This window comes from Sander vitreus, chromosome 21, assembly GCF_031162955.1.
Source record: "Sander vitreus isolate 19-12246 chromosome 21, sanVit1, whole genome shotgun sequence".
Lineage (NCBI taxonomy): Eukaryota > Metazoa > Chordata > Actinopteri > Perciformes > Percidae > Sander > Sander vitreus.
In genome coordinates, this window is record NC_135875.1 from 26,762,324 (window position 1) to 26,777,128 (window position 14,805).

The 14,805-nt window shown below is 40.5% G+C and overlaps 1 protein-coding gene across 1 annotated transcript in view; it reads right to left on the reverse strand.

Moving 5' to 3' along the window:
• Positions 1-1,792: 1,792 nt before the first annotated feature.
• Positions 1,793-14,805, reverse strand: part of reep3b (receptor accessory protein 3b) — a 52,542-nt gene continuing 39,529 nt past the window's right edge. The window contains exons 6-8 of the mRNA XM_078278570.1: positions 14,559-14,724; positions 6,517-6,650; positions 1,793-5,419 (exon numbers count right to left, since the gene is read on the reverse strand). Coding sequence (XP_078134696.1) covers positions 5,348-5,419; positions 6,517-6,650; positions 14,559-14,724 — 372 coding nt within the window. The 3' untranslated portion in view covers positions 1,793-5,347. The remainder of the gene's footprint in view (positions 5,420-6,516; positions 6,651-14,558; positions 14,725-14,805) is intronic.

Below are 14,805 nucleotides of genomic sequence, written 5' to 3' on the forward strand. Positions count from 1 at the left end.
CGTGGTTATGACCCAATCGTTAGCCTATTGTTATAGAAACGTCTGCTACGGAGCCATAACGTGAGCTACAAGGTAATGGAGCCTTTTATACACTGTCGTGTTTCTTTAGAAATAAACAACGGACAAATGGAGTCTTTAAACGCTTCAGATGTAAAGTTATTCTCTGTCAAAATGAATGGCAGTCAGTGGGATGCTAACGGCGGGTGAGTGGCTTGTTAGCATCAAAATGGCGCCATAGGAGCTACGCGTTGTGAGGAGAAGCTTACCCCTTGGATATTATGAGCTTCCAGGAACTGAAACTAAATTACACACTATGCAACCAGGACCTCTTAGATATTTACAGTTTAGGGACTTGTACAATAAAGAAATAAAGCATAATGTAAATTTAGATAGAAATGGAGTAATTGAACCATGATTGGAGTTTACAACTCAAAGACATATAGAATAATATCTACATTGTATCAGCACCTAATGGAGAGAAGAGGAAATACATCCAAAACAAAAATGGGAGAAGGAACTAGGTGTGAATATCACGGAAGATGAATGGTTGCATAACAGTCAACGACAGCCTCACATTCTCGGAGAGAACACTGTTGGAAGAATGTAATCAGATTCTTCATTACTCCCAAAATTAAGAGTAAACACTTGTCTATGGTACAACCCTGTTGGAGACGGTGTGGGGCAATACATGTAGATCATTCACATGTATTCTGGCTTTGTCCTAAAATTGAACAGTTTTGGGTAAATGTTCTTATGATCACTATCAAAATTCTGGGCTATGACATACCTTTGTCATGCAAAGTACTGTATTTTGGCAAAATGATAGAGGATATTGTACTAAGAGAAGACATTTGCTTAAGGTCCTGTTGTCAGCTTGTAAAAAGGCCATTACGACGAGATGGTGCAAGGCAGAACCACCATCACAAGAAGAATGGCTGAGAATGGTGACCGGAATACTGTCTATGATATGGAACAATTAACCTATGGAATAAGAGGGCAGATGGAGCAATGCAGAGAGGAGTGGGAGAAATGGAATATACCATTAAACAGGTCACAGGAGTAAACACATTTTGTGGGGACATAATCCAGATCTTTCATGTTTTTGGTTTTGTTACTGTAATCGGTGTTTTCTGTTTTTATTGGTTACTCTGTAGGTCTTGGTTTCGTCTGTGAGATTTTTCTGTAAAGGAAAAGCAATACAAATAAATCATTAAATAACTTTTCATAATAATGAAATGAATAATAGGTTTATAAATTTTAATAATCTTATTAAAAAAAAATTGGTTCATTTTTATATTTTACACAATATATTTGTATAATTATGTATTTCTTATTGATATGAACACCATATATATATATTTTTTTTAAGATTATGTTTTGGGCATTTTTAGGCCTTTATTTGACAGGATAGATGAAGATATGAAAGGGCAGAGGGAGGGGGGTGACATACAGCAAAGGGCCGCAGGTCGGAGTCAAACCCAGACCCGCTGTGTCGAGGAGTAAACCTCTATATATGGGCGCCTGCTCTACCAACTGAGCTATCCGGGCGCCCTCAAGTGATCATTCTTAATTAGTGAAGACATTATGAAATAAATATGAAAAGATAAAAATGTCATCAGTGAAACATAACAAAAAGTAGTAAGTTTAACAGTGTGTAAGGCAGAACCCATTTTGTGCTCGTATAGTCAATATGAAGATGGAAAGTCCACACCAACACAAACACCCAAACTTGCTGCTATTACACACTTCCTGAAGGCATGGAGAATAAAAATGCAACAGGCCACAGACACACTTTACTTGTCGACCACTCTTTATTTGGATAGCCTTTACTGAATTGCATTTGCAATCCACACAGCAGACATTTTCCCCACACAGATCAAAACCCCCAGCCACACAGCTCCGGGTGAGTACATGAAGCTTTGGTATCACTATTTAGTTATGAGCATTAAATGGACATCGTGACATGAGAAAGTTTGGCTCATTATTGATATACTACAAAATCATACACGCACACAGCTGTCTTAATACATTGAGTGTCTGCATATACGGATAATAGGATGTAAGAAATCCGTGCAGATTCTAGCTAAATTGGGCCTTTTGTATGAAGTTGTTCCACCACAAGCCTCAAGAACAGCTTCAGTGCTCCTTGTCATAGATTCTTCAAGTGCGTGGAATCAACAGCATTCTTCCAAAACATATTCCCTCAGTTGATGTTTTGATGGGAGTGTGTCTAAAGGGTAGAATATGCTGAAAAATGGAGGCAGACATGCATGCTGTTCTATTTATGCTCTGTGGAAAACCATTCCTACCATGCCAGCATGGCTTGAATGGTCGCGTACTTACGCCCCAGCTCAGGGGGAGTAGCCCCACCTGCATCGAAAACGATAGAACATTATACAAAACAGCCGTGGACAACATCTTCCGTTCATACTACACTGGGTATGTGCTTAGGCACGCATGTTCACCCATGTGCAGTGTGTGTATGGTCATAAATTATGCACAGTAAAGGGCAAATGGCAAAACTCATGCCACACTAAACCTAGTCAGTATCAACGGAAGAACATTTCCAGGATGCCCCTCACCTTCCGTTCTACTGTATGTGTTGACATTCTCAAAATCCCTTCGCTACGGGAAACAACAAACTTCGAGCTAGTAAACTAAATGCTGAAAATGGCAAGTTCTGAAGGAAATTTGGGTCGTGCAACAAGTCAGGCCTGCTTGGTTCTTTCAGGGAATGATTGTAAAGATTTACAAAGAATATGTTTAGGGAAGTTCCTCTCTAACTGGGACGTTTTGGGACCGATTGAAGGACTGCTGTGGACGAAGTACACACAAAGATACACTGGTAAGAATGCTTTTTTTCATCTCCTATCCTAGAATGTATGTGGTGTAGCCAGACCTTACTCCACAGCGCTGTGGACATAGCTCTGGCAATGTGAGACTAGTATTTCATCGTTTCTAGGAATACTACTAGAGCAGTTTAATAGTCAGACGTACCCCTGAATCACAAGAACACTGACACAGAAAGCACAGAAACAGACTGTTCTATCTCTAATCTAAACAGCAACTGTAGAAGGAACTTCAGCTACAGCAGCGTAGCACTAACTGCACTACCAGAGGACAAAAACAAGCCAAACTTCAGGATGTCATGAGAGGTCGTTAGTATTAGCATTCATCATCAAGAATGGCTAAGCTCATTTGTGCGCTGCATCCTCCCACAGCGAAAGTACATTATAAAATGAGATGACAAGCAACAACAGCATTGGTAAAAAGGTTTGGGAGGAGGTCTATGTGCAAAAACAGATGGTTAACAACATATAAAAGACTCCTTTTGATCTAAAGGTAACACACACACACAAAAAATAACATTTAAAAAGCTAATCTTCACTGATACTAAGAAATACAGCGAGAAATGTACAACCAGGGGTGTGATCAGGACACACAGCCATATAAAAATACATGAGTAAAAAGCAGGAAAATAAGAAATCGTTATTAATAGTCAGTGGGAGTTCTGGGCCTTTATAAAGGCTGACATTTGCACAGAGAAACCTGGAAGAATCACTTTGTTTCATTTGGTTTTCTCTTCCCTTTCCTTCTCTTCATTGGTGTTCAGTCTCCCTCCTCTGACAGGAATAACGGATAGTGTTCATCTGCTGGTGTTCAAGTGTGTTTCTCCTCGGATTCATTCAACTCCACTCTACTAAAGTTCAAATGTTCACGTCAGAGTTGCTGGTATCCTGCTGCGAATCAGAGCTCTCATACTGTCACCACTGTGACAGGGAATGTTGCATGTGTCTGAACCTACAGAACGTGTCCCTCAGGGTAAGAACTAGTCTCCATTAGTATATTGAGCCACCCGGAAGTTAATGGACTCCAACACTAGTGTCAGATAAAATACCTGAAAGGCAGCGAAGCAACGTTGTAATACAATACTCTTAATAAAAGGGTTTTTAAGCTGAAACTAATAGCGTACTGAATGTGTAATACAATACTTTAATAGGTCACTTATGAGCCATTAATCTAAAAAACTTTGGAATTGCTAGGTTGTTAAAAAAAGTCTCTTTATCTCTGTATCATGGTTGCATTTAAAAACAATGTAGTAAGTCTTTTAAAGCTGATAAAGTCCAATATTCACTTTCCTCACCAGCTAGTTGAGGAGAAGGTTGTGTACAGTGGGGTTTAAAGCTTGTCCCACTGAAAACAGATGCCTGCATTACGAGAGCAGTGAGAGGGAACCAACACAGTAAAGTTGTGGGCCAAAACAACGAGCTAAACGCCGCAAAAAAGCCCTCTGTAGAGCTGAGGGGAAATGCAGAGTTGGTGCAAACACATAGCCCTGCATTTTGCTAACATTAATCACTGTTAGACCAAGTAATGCTGTAGCAGCAAAACCCCCTGAGTGTATTGAACTGATCAAAGATGTACTTTATTGATTGTAAATTCAATTTGTTTGCAAGAGGAAGAATGTGTTATTTCCAGTTGCATAGTTGTTTCCATTAGCAGATGATATGTAATGTGAGCTAAAAGGAGGGTGAATATTGGACCAATATTCTGTGTGTATAAGTAACTGTTTTCCAACAACTTGAGTTCATAGCTTGATGTGCTGCACCAAGTGGCCGAAATGTAAATGAATGCCGCTTTAATAAGGGTCCATGGGTCTCACTTATAATACTCAACAGCTGTTAAACAATGAAACCTGTTTTGGTGCAGATACTGGGAGAGTCTCCCGGACAGATTAAAGAGCCTAAAAGACAAAGCAAGTGTTGGAGGAAAAACACAAGCCGAAGGATTCACACCCCAGTAACCCAAGCGTGTTCTTATTAATGGCTTAGAACCATGATATAAAGCATTAGTGAATGATTTCACTATTAGTTAAGCCATTCATTTCAGTTTATGAACTTTTTCTTTTAAAAAGGATGCCTTATTAGAAAGAGGCTAAATTCAACTAAGAGACTGAAGCCACCAGATGTCAAATCTAAAAGACTACACATAACATAACACCTACATCTAAACTACAATTCTAACAAACAATAGATGAAACACACACAAGTTCATGCAAAAATCAACCCAAAGAAAAACGTCAAAGTTCTCAGAGAGTCACTGGTTTGGGATGAATTAAGTAATAAATATGCCAGAAGAAAGCTCATCATCAAAGAGACATCAGAGTTCAGGCTCTAAAGAGCTGGAATCCCATCCACCGATCAGCAGATTGCTCTGCTGTGTGTGTGTGTGTGTGTGTGTGTGTGTGTGTGTGTGTGTGTGTGTGTGTGTGTGTGTGTGTGTGTGTGTGTGTGTGTGTGTGTGTGTGTGTGTGTGTGTGTGTGTGTGTGTGTCTGCAGCATCCTTTTCATATTCCATAGTTAACAGAGCTCAGCGCTGGTCTCTTCTTGCCTTTAATCTTCAGGGATCCATAACGCGCCTGGAGACAAAATGATGAAAATAATACAGTTATGAATGTATTTATATACCAGTGAGTTTCTGCGCCGTTTGTTGTGATACAGATTGATTTTAAAATGAATATAAACTAGGGGTGTAAACCACGTTTTATCACAATACAACATTATATGGATTCTTAGGACAACGATTCAGTATTTACTGATATCACAAAGTCTGCCATGATACGATTTTGATTTGATTTAACCGATACGAGACCATACATAAGCCCACTTAACACATCATATTTACAAAAGGCAACTAAAATATGATTTGCAAATTTCATTACTAAGCTCTTCCAGACATTTAAATTAAAAACAAACTACTCCTTTTAATAAAAAGAATAAATATAAAGTGGGCATCTTAAAAATGAAAATATGTATCGATAATATTGGATCATTGAGGATTAAATCAATATATCGATCTGGAGCAACATGAACTGTATGTACAACCTCTTGAGTACCTCCTCTCTTTGTCTTGTTGCGCCGTTTTCTATTCTTTTTTATTATTATTATTCATATGTCTGATTCAGGGCTGTAGTACTTGAGTCCAGACTAGTCAACACGTTTTTCTGTTGTCTCGGATTTGTCTTGGACTCGTTGGTATTTGGACTTAGACTTGTCATGGACTCGGCCATTTCACTCGCCAAATATTCTAGTTGGTCTCGACCGAGTCCAGCACTATATGCTTTTTATTCTAAGTAACTACCTCCTTTAAAACAAAACTATGATGAAGCGTGCTTGTTCAGAAAACAGGTATTAGTTTAATTCAAAATCCATCTAAACGGGCATTGACATTGGTCGCCTGGTACACACCTGGCTGTCCCCTATACCTCAATCATCAGGCATCAATCCTTTTTAGGATTCTTTTTTTTTCTGTCTTGGCCATGACTGTCTCTTATTTGGACTGGGTCTTGACTTGGACTCAACTAGTCCTGGTCTTGGACTTGACAAAGGTGGACTTGACTACAGCCCTGGTCTGGTTATTTTCTTTTGATGGACTATAAAATAGGAACTAATTACAGATAATTTTTTTTTGCTATCTGAATACACAGCCTCCAACAATATGGGACAGAAGACTTACATCTTTACGGACTCTGGACCGTGAGATCTTGACGCTCTGCGATCGCCTCAGTCCTTTCTGAGTGACTGCCTCGTCTTCAGAGAAGGTTGGCTCCGCCTCTTCATCAGTCCTCTCCTCCTGGTCATAGTAGTAGTCTGCAAAACATAGACACACACATACACGTATCAGGAATCACTGAAACAGACTGAGATTTGTGTCCTGACAACACAAATATTTCAGACACCATGTTTGTGTGCATAACTGAGCCTGTCCTTTTCACAGCTGAGGTTAGGACTGCAGTACTACATCCACAACGTTCCACTTCAGGGATTGCTCTGTTGTCGATGGAAATTCTGACGGATTTCACTCTTTTTGGCCAGATGTCCGTCCCCTTCCTCTGTCTCTGTGTCGGCATTCTAAACTCCGGTGGATTTGTGAGGACTATGGTTAACTGCTCCTCAGATCTCTGCAGGGTAAATCCAGACAGCTAGCTAGACTATCTGTCCAATCCAAGGTTATTATAGTTTTGCATTTTTCATTAGTTTTTATTTTTATTTCATTTTGACTTTTTGTTTTCAAATTCAGTTTAGTTTTAATTAGTTTTTAAAGCAGGTTTGCGAGTTTACTTTAGTTTTTATTTTTTGAAAATGCTTAGTTTTAGTTTAGTTTTTATTAGTTTTAGTCTTTTTTTGTAATGTGGTTTATTTGTCGGGGGATTCAAAGGGGTCAGAAAAAGTATTGTGTAATAACTCAAAAATAATTATAAATAAAATAAAAACATCATACAATTTTAGAAATATGTATTCAACAATAACACCAGTACATAAAATGTAGCCTACTTATGGTCATAAATATGTCAACAGTCTACACAAGACGCAGCAGTAAGTGCAAAATGTGCAAGTGACGTGTTCCAGGAAAAAAAACCTAAATAGCCAACAGACTAAAGAAGACATCAACAGGTGTTTTCAACTTTGGTTGGAGTAAAGTGGCGACCTTTTTGAAGTCAATCGAGTCACACAGTTGTGTAGACATCCCAGCATCAATCCACATATTAACCCACACTTCTACCCGCTTTTTGTGTTCCTGCGTACTAACCAGCAGCTATCGGGTCGCCGGTTAAAGCCCTCCTGTAGTGTTCTCTGTCCTGCTGTTGTCTCTGTCATGCTGCCTGGCCCTGTACCCATACATCCATGCCCTGTACCCATACATCCATGCCCTGTACCCTTACATCCACGCCCTGTACCCATACATCCATGCCCTGTACCCATACATCCACGCCCTGTACCCATACATCCATGCCCTGTACCCATACATCCACGCCCTGTATCCATACGTCCACCCCCTGTACCCATACATCCACGCTCTGTATCCATACATCCACGCCCTGTATCCATACATCCACGCCCTGTATCCATACATCCACGCCCTGTACCCATACATCCGTGCCCGTAACGGTACCGGGGTTAGCTTCTGTTTCGGGGAAAGGGGGCTTTGCGTTCTCCTTTACCTTGTTAAAGTAAGCTAGGTTAGCCTCCTAGCTTGTGTGCGCTTCTCAAATGTACTTTCAAATTCGTGAGATGTTTCCCTGTAATAAACTGACCACATATTTTACCACCTTCCACTGCAAGGCATTTTATCTGACACAGTCATAATCAAATAGGACTGCCGCTTTCTTCCGACTTTCGGTACCGCCATGATGCCAAGTGAGAGGGACGGAGCCACGGACATGTTGTGTTCAATTTGACGTGAAATGTCGGAATTTCTGGGTTCCCAGTCTGAAACTATACATGTCTACAGGAAATGTCATGGTCGGAGAGATATAACGTTATTTGCTCTATGAAAGATCGACAAAGACGAAAACTAAGGGCATTTACTCGATCATTTTATTTAATTTTAGTTAGTTTTGCAAACAGACATTACAGTTTTAGTTTAGTTATGTTTTTTTAACAATGTTTTTTCCCACCTAGTTTTCGTTATTTCATTCGTTTTCGTTAACGATTATAACCTTGGTCCAAACAGAGTTTTCTGTAGCACGACTAAAACAACTTTTGAATGTACACGTTCCACCAAAACAAGTTCCTTCCTGAGACTATTTAGCAGAGGCACTGTTTCTCCGTTCGGTGCTTAGCACCACCCAAGACGACTGTGATTGGTTTAGAAAAATTCCAATAAACCAGAGCACTTTTTTCTCCCATCCCGGAATACTGTGTGGACTAGCCAGACCCTCCTCCACAGCGCTGTGGAGGAAGGTCTTCGCAGCATGCTTCTACCAACATCTTATGTGAGACTGGGCTCACGTAGTATGAGCTGAAACATAAATAAAAAGATTTGTGCCATAATGTGTAATGTTGTAATTTCTAAAGCATCGTTTAGGAACCGGAATCAAAGTCACGGTATCTGTCTGGGTACCGTTATCAGAAACTTTTGAACAATACCCAGCCCTAGCAAACACCATGGCCATTATCATTAGCATGCAGCAGAAAAAGACAGAAAAAGAAAATTGCAGGAAATTATTATTTTAAAGATAGAAAGAAAGAAAAAACTACTATAGTAGTAGTGGGCACTCTGCACTTGTAATAGAGACATAAAAAAGTGACAATGAAAATATATTTGCTGTATTTCCATTTCACTGGTGTTACAGTGAATGCACCCTGAGATGATCACACAGTCTGATGACAGGCCTGTGCTGATCTTGTATTGAGGTGGCCATGTAGAGAGCGGCTGGTCCAGCAGAGGTCAGCAGACACTCAGCCAACACACTGTTGCCTCGCTGCTCGGCTCTCTTTGTCTCTCCTCATAGAAACACAACAGCTAGAAAGGTCATACACTAGCCGTCTGTTTTACACTCCAGCAAGAAAATACACTTTAGCAGCATGATACGTCTACCAGTGTGGCCAAAACATCCATAATGTGGCTCGTATCAAAACAACCTTTGCGGACTACAAAGTGCTGGTTCAAGTTTGTTCCGTATTTTAAAAAAGGCTTTTGAGAGCAGCTACGAATTATATTTGTAATTCAGATTCATCACACAAGAGCTCCCATGTTTTTTTTTTCTGTTCCGTTTCGGACTCAGCTTATTACTTAGCATGGCACGGCCCTCATTTCAATATACATTGTATAATTTATAATAAATTGAACGATATCAACATTATGCCACATTTTCATGCTTCACTGCCCTCTTACAAAAAAGCAAAACGCACTACTAACCCTAATGCAAATGTTCACCAAATGTTTATTATCAAATATAATAAAGGGTAAGTTTGTCTTTTTTTAATTAATTAACATTCACAAAAGTGCTTGATTTGCCACTGACAGGCTCAGATTAATATTCATAGTGTCTGACAACATTATGGAAAGGATTTCTAGGGAGGTCGACCTTCCTGTTAAAGAGTAAGATCCTTTTTTTAAACATAAAAACATCCGGGGGAAAAAACAGCGAAATTTGCGTTCGCTAAACCCACCAGACTCTGAAAATAAATAGTGATTTTAGCATCGTAAAAAACACTTCATTCAAAATAAACAAAATAAAACTATGAAAAGCCATTTTCGGTCGTCTTTCCACTTTTCCAATCATCACAACTCTAGTTTTGGTTGAAATAAACACATAGTTTACCAATTTACATGTAAAATATGTTGGCTCTATACACGCTAAAACTATTGTTTTTTTTAAATGGAGTCTGGTGGGTTTAGCACTAGTGACCTCAGAGCTGTTTTTGGTTAAACAGAAAGGTAAATGTTACTTATATAAGGCCCTTCTCTGTAGGGATCCTTTCCATAATGTTGTCACTTGACACTTAGAATCATAATCTGTGCCTGTCAGTGGCAAAAACAGTGCTTTTAGTGGACAAAATTGACAATGCTCATTTGCCCCATAGGGTTACATTGCAGCCTAGTCTGTGGCTGCCAGTTACAGCATTCACGCTTAATATTGGACCAATTTCAAAGATTGTTGTTCCAATCAGTCACTTACGCACAAAACCATAGGAAAATGGGGTCCAGGTTGAACCCCCCCCCCCCTCCTGAAATTATCCTTTAAGTCAAATTCTGGAGAACTGACATCTCTGGAAACACCCAAAACGCTGTTTTATGTTAAATACTGTTACCTAAAGTATTGCCACCTGGTCATGTTCTGTCATCCAAGCACTGCCTGAAACCATGCCCAGGCAGTATTAGTGTCTATCAGGGTTTTCTAAAGCTGTATTTGAACAGCGATGTTTTCCATTGGATCTGGTTCTAGCTGCTGCTGTTATTGTTGTCACATCTGGAGTCTATAAGAGAAAAACCTCCCACTCTCTAGAGTTGGAAGCAACCTTTCCCCTCCCAGAGGAAACAGGGTGGGATGAGACAGAGGCCAGCTTCACATTAGATTTCACATTCCAACACAAGATCAAAAATATCATCTGAATTCTGGATGTGTTGGTTGCTATACAACAAAAACAATCCAGAGCTGTAGTTTTGAGGTCGATATGGAGTAGTAGTCCTGCTACTTGTGTACAGTGTTCAACTCTGCAGTTGAAACTACCCTTGTCTAGAAACCAGGCGGTTCAATGTCCGCAGCCTGCTTGGCTCCCACTATACCGAGGAAGGACTCTGCAGCTCACATAGTCTATATCGCCGACGTTTCATTTACAGGATAGTTCCTGTGCCGCCGGAGGTTCCGCCGGATGTCCCTCATTTTAGGCCAGATGTCCCTCACCTTCTGCTTTCTTTGTGTTGGCATTCTAAACTCCGGTCGACAGCCAACAGCAAAGAGCTGGAGCATCTTGTCCAACCGGGATTGTGGAATGTTTTGGATGTTTCTCCAGAATAGAAATAAGCACAGTCTAGTCTTTTCTTGTCAGGGAGATTTACATTGTCTTCACCTGCTGTTGAGCTTTACTTTTATTCTCAAAACACACTCCATCTACTCATGCACACTCCAAAAATTCACCTGTAAACTGTAAACTACTCAAAGTACACTTGATGTATCTTTGGACAAAGTAAGGTGGCATGATGTTTTTTTTAACTTGCAGGCCTGGAGTCTTCCTCTATCAAGTAGCTGTAGCCTTTTCCATTTCAAATTTTAAAACATTATATCTCTATCCTTTGTTACGCAGATGATACTCAGTTATATATACCAGTACAATGATCCCCTTCATCTCTACTGTACTGAATGATACTACAATTTGGCCCACCTACCATCACTAAACCCATTTCTGAAAATCCAGTTTGTTTCGAATGATATCTAAATTACTACTACTTTTAAATATTTGCCTATATTTTGTTTTATATCCTCTTTTACCAAAAGGCCTTTGTTTTGCCCTACAAATTAATGATGTATTATAAGGTTAATTTATATCATTGTAAAATAAATAGCTTAGATTTAATTTTATGTTGGTCAAACAAAATAAAGCAGTGTGATTACTTTGGGTTTGGTGGACTTGATGCTGATGATACATAACAAGGACAGTAGATTCATCTGTAAGAGTGCTTAAAGCCAATATTTGACATTTTTCTAACCAATCCGATGAAACAACCAAAGCCAAGAGTTGTGTTGGTCCGTCTCTGACTTCCCTACCCCGTCTGTAGCTTTCAGCAACAAGCCCATTGGTTCCTACTGAAGTCTGAACACCTGATCCTGGTCGCTGTAATTTTAACAAACATTATTCAAACTGAAGGAATTTTTTGGGGACTATTTTCAGTGGCGGAATAATCAACATTTGAGGCAGCCAGTGTATAGGTGCTTTCCGACCGGATAGTACTTGTACTTTTTAGAGGAAAAGTACACTTCTAAGCAGTTCTAAGAACTACTCTCCCCCAAAATCTTTATTTCCATTTGCATTCCGACTGGCCAAGTGGCCATAGGGACTGGTAGGAGGGGTAAGGCAGTGACGCAAGCACGGCAACGGTCTTTATAGCATCGTCACTAGACCTTAGCGCCACATACAACAACAAAGCAGCATTCCGTCCATTCTCGTAGTAATTCACGTAATGTTTTGCTCAACACAGACGGGGCTTTATTGTACTCGGAATAGACCCCACCTCTGCCTGCTGCGCTGTGGGTGTGTGTGTGTGTGTGTGTGTGTGTGTGTGTGTGTGTGTGTGTGTGTGTGTGTGTGTGTGTGTGTGTGACGGCCGCCGAGCCGCAGGACACGCTTGTGGAGTTTAACTCCGAAAAGACAGTTAACCACAGGTTCCCTTTAATCTTATGATGGACATGTGTTTAAACAAACGAACCGTCAACGGCGAAATAAAAGCCTCTTATTTACGAGAGCGGTCTGAGAGACCTCCAGCTCAGAGCGAGGTGTCTGAGCAGGACTGGCCGAGTGACAAGCTAGAGGCCGGGGCAGGCGCTTGCTGGCTGTCGCCTCACTTCATGGAGCTTCTCAACTCCGAAAACTTTGAAGCAAATTGTCAATTCGGCATCAATTTTCACAAGACTGCCTATTAGAAATCTAAACAGTTCATTTCTCGCCTCAAACGTTGTCAGAAGTGAATTTAATGATGAATAATATAGTGAAAATTGTTAAAAATGTCCCGTTGTTGGTTGTTGCTCTGTCTGCAAGTTCCGAGTTGGCAGTGGGCGGGACTTATAAGTTCGACCAATCAAGTACACCTAGGAAAAGGGAAAAGACCCTGCTCTGAAGTAGGAGCTAAAAAAGTACGCTACTGTGGCCAGAGGAACTTAAAAATCCCCAAATGTTTCCTGTCGGAAGACGAAAAAAGTGTTCTAGGAACGTTTAGTTCTAAGAACTGCAAAAATCCCTCCGGTCGGAAAGCTCCTTATGTGGGACTCCGTCAAAATAAACTATAGTGAGTGTTTGTGTGTATCATAGTAAAGGAGGAACATGTCTCAATAATGGAGCTCTACGACACAGAGAAAGAAGATATATCAGGCTTTGATACGCACATACTTGGATACATTTATTGTTGGTTTGAAATTTGTTGATAGTAAAGAAAAATATATAGAATATCACCAGAGGTATCCTTTGAGTCACATGTTTCACAAAACAATCATCTGTAGAAAACCATTGTTGTCTAAGATATGAGGACCTCCAATATGGCCACCAGAGGGTGTGTGATGTCATGTGAGAGCAGTTGGAGGGTAAAACAAATCCCTTCCTCCCCTCATCTCTCTGCTGGCTGGCTAGCTGAGCTGAATACATAATACTGTCTTTCCTCTCTCAGTATGCTAATGCTGTCTACCAGCCTTGCTTCCCTCCATCCATCCATCCACCTCTTCTTCCAAATTCACTTCTTCTCCATCCATCCATCCCTCATACTCTCCTCCTATACATTCATCTCAGTTCTCCCCTTCTTGTCCTTCACTCCCACCCCGCTCTCTCCATGCCTCACTGACTGGCTGTGTGTGTTTGAGAGAGATAGATAGACAGAGAGAGAGAGTGTGTGTGTGTTTGACATTCCACCAGCATCCCACTCAACCTCATACCCTCTGTCTGCTGGGAATCTCTCTCTCTCTCTCTCTCTCTCTCTTGATATGGACAGCCCTATCTGTGTGCCTAATTTGCTTAAAAATTTAGAAATTTGTATTATTTTGCCGAACCCGAGTTAGGACCACGAAACCTAGCTGAGTCCACCTGTACCAGTTAGGGTGAAATCAATTTCACTCAGACTGTGTTACAGCCTTTACTCACACTTTCTCTATAATACGTGGTGTTCTTTTTAAATCACTTTTTTATTTTTCTCATTTTTGAGTCATTTTCCCACATGTTCTTCCTATTGTGAATACACAGTTACCATGTCATTTATTCTTATTTTAAGACAAAGCCTGAGAAATGTAATGTAAATATATAGCACACGCATGTTTTCTTGTTCTTATTTCTATTTAGGATAAACAACTACTACGGTTCCCATCATGCTTTGGGTGATGAAAAAAATCTTCCCTCAAGGTCTACTTACTAGCATCTTCCAGGAAAGTTTTCATCTGCATTTCACGATCTTCCTCGGCAGATGGATTTTTTGGGGATGACAACTGAGTAAACTTCATCTGCTAAGGAAGTCTGTGCATATGTACTTGTACACTACGAAAAAACAGCATTTTGTGTGTGTGTGTGTGTGTGTACCTGCTCTGTCGCCAGCGTCAGTGCTCTGAGATCTCCTGACGGCAGGGTTGGCTGAGCGGGAGCTGTACTCGTAGAGCTGGTTCCCTGCGCCGTCATCTTGCTGGGTTATCTGTGTGAGGTCGTGCATACTCAGGCTACGCAGCTTCTCTGTGATGGCACCCTGACCCTGTGAGACACACACACACACACACACACACACACACACACACACACAACACACAATTACATCACCAGCAAACTGCACTTT